Here is a 9274-nt window from a genome sequence, read left to right on the forward strand (position 1 = left end):
CTGCCAGGTGTGACGGCTCACACTTGTAATCCTAGCACTTTGAGAGGCTGATGCGGGTGGATCACCTAAGGTCAGGAGTTTCAGACCAGCCTGGTCAACATGGTGAAACTCCGTCTCTACTAAAAATACAAAAATTAGCTGGGTGTGGTGGCGCACGCCTGTGATTCCAGCTACTCAGGAGGTTGAGGCATGAGAATCTCTTGAACCCAGGAGGTGGAGGTTGCAGTGAGCTGAGATTGAGCCACTGCACTCCAGCCTGGGGGATAGAGCAAAACCGTCTGCAAAAAAAAAAAAAAAAAAAAAAGAGCCTGAAAGTATAAGAGTATAAATGACAAAAGAAAAAACAGACCTCATCTCTAAATAAATAAATAAATAACAGTTTATTCTTTGCAATGATTCATAAATAAATAATTTTAAAATGTTTTTTTAAAAAAATTTAATTAGCCGGGCATGGTGGCACACACCTATGGTCTCAGCTACTCAGGAGCTCTCAGCTGAGGTGAGAGGACTGCTTGAGCCCAGAAGGTCAAGGCAGCAGTGAGCTATGATTACCCCACTGCACTCCAGCCTGGGCGACAGTGCAAGACTCTGTCTCTTAACAGTAACAAAAAAGAATAACATATTGTATGTTTTTATTTATATGAAATGGCCAGAATAGGCAAATCTATAGGAACAAAAAGTAGGTTAGTGGTTATATATAGCTGAGGGCAGGGTGAGCAGGGGAAATGGGGAATGATTGCTAATTATACCGTAAGTTCAGGGTTTCTTCTTGGGATGATGAAAATGTTGTAAAACTGATTTTAATGACAGTTGCAGAATTCCATGAATATACTAAAAACAATTTAATTGTACTCTTTAAATGAGTAAATTGTATAGTGTGTGAATATAATAAAACTTAAATTTTTTAAGTATATGGAGACAGATGTAGTGGCTCACACTTGAAATCCCAGCACTTTGGAGGCCAAGATAAGAGTATTGCTTGAGTCCAGGAGTTCAAAACCAACCTGCGCAACATGGCAAGACCCCATCTCTACAAAAAAACAAAAAAATTAGCCAGGCGTGGTGGTGCATACCTGTTGTCTCTGCTAGTTGGGAGGCTGAGATGGGAGGACTGCTTGAGCCTAGGAGATCGAGGCTGCAGTGAGCTGTATTCACACCACCGCAGTCACCCTCAGCAATAGAGATCTCATTTCAAAAAAGTTAAAAATTAATAAAATGAAGTACACAGTCCTTCACTCAGCTTCCTCCAGTAGTGACATCTTAAATAGCTGCAGTATAATATCAAAACCAGGACATTAACATTGGTACATTGCTGTTACCTAGACAGCAGATCAATAAGCAATCCTTTGTACGGGCATTCTTTTTTTTTTTTTTTTTTTTTTGAGACGGAGTCTCACTCTGTCGCCCGGGCTGGAGTGCAGTGGCTGGATCTCAGCTCACTGCAAGCTCCGCCTCCCGGGTTCACGCCATTCTCCTGCCTCAGCCTCCCAAGTAGCTGGGACTACAGGCGCCCGCCACCTCGCCTGGCTAGTTTTTTGTATTTTTTAGTAGAGACGGGGTTTCACAGTGTTAGCCAGGATGGTCTCGATCTCCTGACCTCGTGATCCACCCGTCTCAGCCTCCCAAAGTGCTGGGATTACAGGCTTGAGCCACCGCACCCGGCAATGGCTTCTTATCTGCAGTCTTCGGCAATATATACGTTTTCAATAAATCTTCTTTATCTAGAAGTAGCATAAGTGAGTCTGTTCCTTTCAAAAAGAGATCAAGTACAGGGCTGAGGACAGTGGCTCATGCCTGTAATCCCAGCACTTCAAGGAGGCCAAGGTTGGAGGATTGCCTGAGCCCAGCAAAACTGAGACCAGCCTGGGCAACATAGCTAGACCTCATCTCTTAAAAACAAGAAAAAGTAAAGAAAAGGAGGTCAACTAGAAATTATTAAAGATCTCATACATAACCTCTCTTATAAAGTGGATCTGAAAGAATTTGCAATCTCATTTTACCATCTTCAAGCTTTATTTACTGAATTTGCAATCCTATTTTACTATCTTCAAGCTTTATTTACTCCTAGGAAGTAATCTGAACATTTGAAAGCACCTGAATCACATACATGTGCTACTATTATCTGTCCCCTCTACAACATTCCTTAATTACACTAGTGAATAAAAACAAAGGCAATCTATAATTTAAAAGTATCAATATATAACTGCTCAAATATTTACCAATCTATAAGGGACTGCACAATAAAATTCAGATACAACAACAGGAAAAATAATAAAGTTATTTTTCACCAAGTTACAACATCCTGATTCTTACCATGTAAGGATCCACAGAAAGATAAAGAGTTCTAACTTGCACTTGTCCTTCATTAATATTATCTGTTAAATAGACTTCTTCCATTCGGAAATTCTCTGCCACTGGATTACCATTTTTTCCTAAAATATTAGGCAAAAATATAAACTAAAAAAAAGCCACTTTACTATATATTATCATTATTATTATCATCATTATTTGAGATAGAGTCTTGCTCTATCACCCAGGCTGGAATGCAGTAGCACAATCTCGGCTTACTGCAACCTCTACCTCCTGGGTTCAAGTGATTCTCCTGACTCAGCCTCCCGAGTAGCTGGGATTACAGGCGCGCACCACCATGCCTGGCTACTTTTTTGTATTTTTGGTAGAGATGGGGTTTCACCATGCTGACCAGGCTGGTCTCGAATTCCTGACCTCTTGATCTGCCCACCTTGGCCTCCCAAAGTGGTGGGATATACTTATTAAAGGGTCACTCTAGGATTCAGAGCACTTCCTTTTAAAACAGGCACAAGGGGTCAGGTGCGGTGGCTCACACCTGTAATCCCAGCACTTTGAGAGGCTGAAACAGGTGGATCACGAGGTCAGGAGTTTGAGACCAGCCTGGTCAACATGGTGAAACCCTGACTCTACCAAAAGTACAAAAATTATCCGGGCATGGTGGCTCACACCTGTAGTACCAGCTACTCGGGAGGCTGAGGCAGAGGAATCGCTTGAACCCGGGAGGTGGAAGTTGCAGTGAGCTGAAATCGTGCCACTGCACTCCAGCCTGGATGACAGAGCGAGACTCTGTCTCCAAAAAAAAAAAAAAACAAACCGGCACAAGTAAATCTATATTGTTTTGTAATTCTTCTGTAACTATAGAAATGACTCAGTATGTATTTCTTTTTTTTTTTAGAGAGGGGGTCTAACTCTGTCACCCAGGATGGAGTGCAGCTAAAACTTTCCTTCCTTATTTTAAGAAGCAAATAGAAACTCAAATGAATACAAAAGTAATAATAATAAAGTCTGAAAAATTAGGAAATTAGAAAATTAAAAAATTAGAGGCATGAGAAAAATTTGTAAGAAAAGATCATCATTATAGAAACTTAAATGAATATAAAAGTAATAATAATAAAGTCTGAAAAAATAGGAAGTAGGAAATTAGAAAATTTGAGGTATGAGAAAAATCTGTAAGAAGGAAAGGTTACCAGTAGAAGGTACTCATCTTCAGATATGTTTAATGCATATTTACTCTTCATAGAATTATTACATTTATAAGGTGGGAATAGTACATAAAGATCTTAATCTAACTGCTCAATTTACTAAAATCGAGTTCAGAAAAGTTAAGTGACTTCCCCAAGTGGGCAGCAGTGACCCAAATCTCTTAGGTTCTTTCCATACTTGTTTTTATGATGCAGTTTACATGTCAGCACTGATATAAGTTAGTACATTTCACATAAAAAAGAAAAGCAAATTTTAAGACCAATAATAACATACTCTAAAGAAACAAAAGCCACATATATTTGTAATGTAACCTTTCAGATGTTATGATTCCAAAATACTTTATTTCATCAAATGCCTGGATAAGTTACCACTTAAAAAACTAGTACACTGGGCCGGGCGCGGTGGCTCAAGCCTGTAATCCCAGCACTTTGGGAGGCCGAGACGGGCAGATCACAAGGTCAGGAGATCGAGACCATCCTGGCTAACACGGTGAAACCCCGTCTCTACTAAAAAATACAAAAAACTAGCCGGGCGAGGTGGCGGGCGTCTGTAGTCCCAGCTACTCGGGAGGCTGAGGCAGAAGAATGGCATAAACCCGGGAGGCGGAGCTTGCGGTGAGCTGAGATCCAGCCACTGCACTCCAGCCCAGGCGACGGAGCAAGACTCCGTCTCAAAAAAAAAAAAAAAAAAAACTAGTACACTGTTTAAAAATGGCCTTGATAAGCTAACACTTGAAAACTATTACATCATTTAAAGAGTTTCTTCTAATATCTCTACTAGTGTTAATATCTTACTACCTTAATTTACCACATGAACATCACATTAGTTTTTATTCCTCCATTTGCATTAGTAATTATCAAAGATCACAGCTGTTCATTCATCACAAATACATACCAGGTCGAGAATTCAGTACCACTCTCTGAACAATCATCGCTCTGGTTGGGCAGTGGTTTCACAAGATTTCTGTATAAAATACTCCTATAAATAGAAAAATTTTTAAATCACAAATAAGATTTTAAGTATTCAACAATTTAAAAATAAAAAAAAAGTCCATTTGTGTTTCCCAAAGAAGAGGGAGAAAAATCACATTTAGGATCCAAAAAGATAAACTCTCCAGTCAGTTTGCCTCTTAAAGCAAATACACGAAGAAAGACTAAATCTAGTTAGAATTTTTAGCTAATAGGAACAAGTTCACTGAAGATTAAGTGGGGCAAAATGTTTGTTTATTAATTTAATTATTTTGAAGACAGAATCTCACTCTGTCGCCCAGGCTGGAATGCAGTGGTATGATCTCTGCTCACTGCAAGCTCTGCCTCCCAGGTTCATGCCATTCTCCTGCCTCAGCCTCCTGAGTAGCTGGGACTACAGGCACCTGCCACCATGCCCAGCTAATTTTTTTGTATTTTTAGCAGAGAGGGGATTTCACCGTGTTAGCCAGGATGGTCTCGATGTCCTGACCTCACGAACTGCCTGCCTGGGATTACAGGCATGAGCCGCCGCACCCGGCCCAAGTGGGACATGTTTTTGGTCTCAGATAATTCAAGCTCATTCATCTTCAAGCACACCATCATGAATAAGCCTCCTATGGCTCGATTAAAAGAAAACAACACAAGGCTGGTCCAAAGGTAGTGAGTTATCTCAACTGATTATTCACAGTAACAGGTCAGACCTCTTTGTTCTACTCTTTCCCCCTTCTCAGTACTGCACTTGACTTGTTTTTAAATAAAGACAAGAAAAAAACATAAAACAACATGATATATTCCTCCAGAGTTAGTAGTTAATCTAGTGGCAAAATAAAAACATTGCAGCCAGGCACGGTGGTTCACGCCTATAATCCCAGCACTTTGGGAGGCCAAGGCGGGTGGATCACGAGGTCAGGAGTTCGAGACCATCCTGCTTAACACGGTGAAACCCTATCTCTACTAAAAATACAAAAAAATTAGCCGGGCATGATGGCAGGCGCCTGTAGTCCCAGCTACTCGGGAGGCTGAGGCAGGAGAATGGCGTGAACCTGGGAGGCGGAGCTTGCAGTGAGCTGACATCGCGCCACTGCACTCCAGTCTGGGCAAGAGAGCGAGATTCCATCTCAAAAAAGAGAAAAAAAACAAAAAAAAAAACACTAACTGCTTAACTGATATGTAATCAAATTTCTTTCTTTTTTTTTTTTTTTGGAGTCAGGGATGGAGTCTCACTCTGTCACCCAGGCTGGAGTGCTGTGGCGTGATCTCAGGATCTCAGCTCACTGCAACCTCTGCTTCCTCGAGTCAAGCGATTCTCCTGCCTCAGCCTCCCAAGTAGCTGGGATTACAGGCGTGCACCATGATGCCTTGCTAATATTTTGTTTGTATTTTTAGTAGAGACACGGTTTCACCATGTTGGCTAGGCTGGTCTTGAACTCCTGACCTCAAGTGATCTGCCTGCCTCAGCCTCACAAAGTGCTGGGATTACAGGCATGAGCCACCAAGCCCAGCCATGTAACCAAATTTCCAAAAGCTCTTCTATTTGTTTATCAAAATAGAAATTCCTTTGCCTTCTTATCAGTGGTGAATTAAAAAAAAAACAAAAAACGGAAATTCCTTTATAGTTTAGCTAACAATAAAAGTAACATATCAAAGGAATTTAAAAATCCTTACCTTATAGGAAATTTCGTATCACGATATGGCCAATAAGTAAAGGATCAGTTTATTCTGTTTTGTTTTGTTTTTTGAGATGAGGTTTCACTATGTTGCTCAGGCTGGTCTCGAATTCCTGGGCTCAGGTGATCCTCCCATCTCAGCCTCCCAAAGTGCTGGGATTACAGGCGTGAGCCACTACATCTGGCCAGTTTATTCTGGATTTACAATTTGAGCTAATGAAGGAAGCAAAAGAAGTTCCAGTACTAGCACTATCTGACTTGTTGAAAATCACTTTGCTTACTTTATCCACCAGTGAAAATTAGAAAATCAAGCCCTTAGTGTTACTATGTGCCAAGCACTGTTGTGAGTGCTTTGTACAACTTGACTACTGGGATACATGTCGAGAAATGTGACCTCCCTCACCCCCATCCCCAAAAAACTGTGAGGTTGGTAATATCATCCTCTCAATTTTATAGATGAGAAAAGGGGCCGGGTATGGTGGTTCAAGCCTGTAATCCCAGCACTTTGGGAGGCTGAGGTGGGCGGACCACCTGAGGTCAGGAGTTAGAGACCAGCTTGGACAACATGGTGAAAACCCACCTTTACTAAAAATACAAAAATTAGCCCGGCATGGTGGCGGGCACCTGTAATCCCAGCTACTCTGGAGGCTGAGGCTGGAGAATCACTTGAAACCGGGAGGTGGAAGTTGCAGTGAGCCGAGATCACGCCATTGCACTCCAGCCTGAGTGACAAGAGCAAAAGTCCGTCTCAAAAAAAAAAAAAAAAAGAGAGAGAGAAAAAAAAAAGAGGCACAGAAAGATTGAATAATTCGCCCAAGGTCGCAAAACTTGTAATAATGCTAGAACCCATACTCCAATGCGGCACCTACTATTTCAATCACATTAGCTTCCTAATACCTTTTAATACCCTTATTTCGTGCAATTATTCTGCCACTAGCAACTCTGTTGACCACACCTTGTTATAAAACATGTCTTTCCGGGCCCAACGCCGTGGCTCACACCTGTAATTCCAGCACTTTGGGAGGCTGAGGTGGGAGGATCACTTGATGCCAGGAATCTGAGACCAGTCTGGCCACCATGGCAAAACCCCACTCTACTAAAATACAAAAATTAGTTAGGCGTGGTGGTGGGCGCCTGTAGTCCCAGCTACACCGTAGGCTGAGGCTGGAGACTGAGGTTGCAGTGAGCCGAGATCCAACCAGGACACTCTAGCCTCGGAAAGAGTGAGACTTTGTCTCAACAAACAAACCACATGTCTCTCTCTATCTCTCTGCCAGTCGTCTCCTCCCTTTCCGGTTTTCTGGTCTCCTCCTTCCCCTCCCGAAGTCTTGCATGTGAGGATTCCTATCTGGCTCTTCCCTTTCTCAGTGACCTCACTGAGCCCTATGGCTCTTGCTACCAACCACTTTATATGGAAATTGATAATAATTTGCGTCTCTAGCCCAGAATTTCAAACTAACTGCCCAGATCGTCAGCGCTAAGAGGATAAGGACTCATCTGCTTTGTTCAATGATGTGGGTCCAGGCCCGGCGCTGTGGCTCAAGCCTGTAATCCCAGCACTTTGGGAGGCCGAGGCGGGCAGATCACGAGGTCAGGAGATCAAGACCATCCTGGCCAACACGGTGAAACCTCGTCTCTACCAAAAACAACAAAAAATTATCCGGGCGTGGTGGCACGCACCTGCAATCCCAGCTACTCGGGAGGCTGAAGCAGAATCGCTTGAACCCGGGAGACGGAGTCTGCAGTGAGCCGGGATCAAGCCACTGCACTCCAACCTGGGCGACAGAGCGAGACTCCGTCACACACACACACACACACACACACACACACACACAGTAATGTGAGTCCAATCCCCTAAGCCCGGCACATGGTAGGTGCTCAACTAATCTGTGTTAAATGAAAGTTCCAGAGGCACCTCAAACACAATTACGTCAAAACCTCAGGTTGCTTTTCCCCAAGAATTCAAAAAACACCCCAAAACCTGCTTCTGCTTCTCGAGCATTCCCTATCTCAGTGCTCTGGGCAATAACGCCAGTGTCCCCGGTAGCTCCGGGAGGACGCCTGGAAGTCACCCTGGTTGAGTCTCCTCCCTCACCGCTGAGGCCCGAAGCAGCTTCCGGAGCCACAGTCGCGGCTGCCGCCCGCGCGTCACTGACCGTAGTGGAGCGCGGGTAAACGAAATCTCGCGTGATTTTCCTGAAAGAGGCTGTACTCCAAGACCCCAGCTCGCCCCCAAGACTCGGCCCTCCGACCGCAGTACGCAGGCGCGCGGCTAGGCCCGGCTCCGCGCCCCCTCCCCTCCCAGGGGCGGGGTTTGGAAGCTTAGGGAAGATTCCTGGGCGCCCCACGTTTCCGGGAGAAGCAGGGGAAATGCTGCACGTCAGGGGAGAGTTACTAGTCTCGATAAAGTGCGTTAATAACTTAACCGAGATTGGTTCCCCGTGGCCGCCCCTACTGCCTTGACCCAAAAAGCAAATCTTGCAACCTTGACCAGCGAGTTCACATTTAGCAGTCCTCGAAGAAGCTGTATTAGTTTTGTGGATTTCTCCCTGAACCTCGATTGGGAAATAATAGTGAGAGAGGGACCTTCAAGCCTACTCCTTGTTTTATAGACGGGGAAACTGAGTCTCGGAGAGCTGATGTGATGGGATCACCTACCTTTCAGCTGGTTAGGGGCAGTGCTGAGATAAAACGCCTGTCTCCGGACCCTGATCCAGGGCCCCTTTGCGCCTCTTTTATTTCACAGAGAATATCAAATTTCTCCAAGATTACCCAGTGTGGGCTGATTTCTCAATTTCATTCATTGTTAGTTGTCTCCTTTTGTGCTGGACTGGGTTCAGCAAAATGTATACCTAGGATAGCTTCGGATCCTCAGGGACTTCAGACCCTAAGAAAGATCATGTGAATTAGGCAGGTATGAGAATTGCTTGTATTCACATGAGAGCTAATAGCTCAGCACAAGTCACGCATGGAGTAGCTGAAAGATGACAAGGTTGGTGAGCAAGGGAATAGTGATCAAACAGGTTGGAGCGCCTGGTAGCTTTATGTCTGAATATTTTTGCTTCTTTGGGAAAGCTTCAGGAAGGACTAGGAGAATTATACTACTTTGCAAACATTTTCAGACAG

At 43.7% G+C, this 9274-nt stretch overlaps 1 protein-coding gene across 9 annotated transcripts in view; it reads right to left on the bottom strand.

The window, feature by feature from the left end:
* Positions 1–8441, bottom strand: part of PTGR2 (prostaglandin reductase 2) — a 31324-nt gene extending 22883 nt beyond the window's left edge. Inside the window, exons 1-4 of one of the 9 annotated variants that reach the window (XM_023183555.3) lie at positions 8244–8306; positions 6147–6361; positions 4408–4491; positions 2314–2432 (exon numbers count right to left, since the gene is read on the bottom strand). In XM_023183555.3, coding sequence (XP_023039323.1) covers positions 2314–2432; positions 4408–4444 — 156 coding nt within the window. In that variant the 5' untranslated portion in view covers positions 4445–4491; positions 6147–6361; positions 8244–8306. Of the gene's footprint in view, positions 1–359; positions 1269–2313; positions 2433–4407; positions 4492–6146; positions 6362–6728; positions 6789–8129 lie in introns of those variants that run through there. The other 8 variants (XM_023183573.3, XM_023183565.3, XM_031935753.1 and 5 more) reach the window with 8 other exon arrangements.
* Between the last annotated feature and the right edge of the window lie 833 nt (positions 8442–9274).

This window comes from Piliocolobus tephrosceles, chromosome 6, assembly GCF_002776525.5.
Source record: "Piliocolobus tephrosceles isolate RC106 chromosome 6, ASM277652v3, whole genome shotgun sequence".
NCBI classification, from domain to species: domain Eukaryota; kingdom Metazoa; phylum Chordata; class Mammalia; order Primates; family Cercopithecidae; genus Piliocolobus; species Piliocolobus tephrosceles.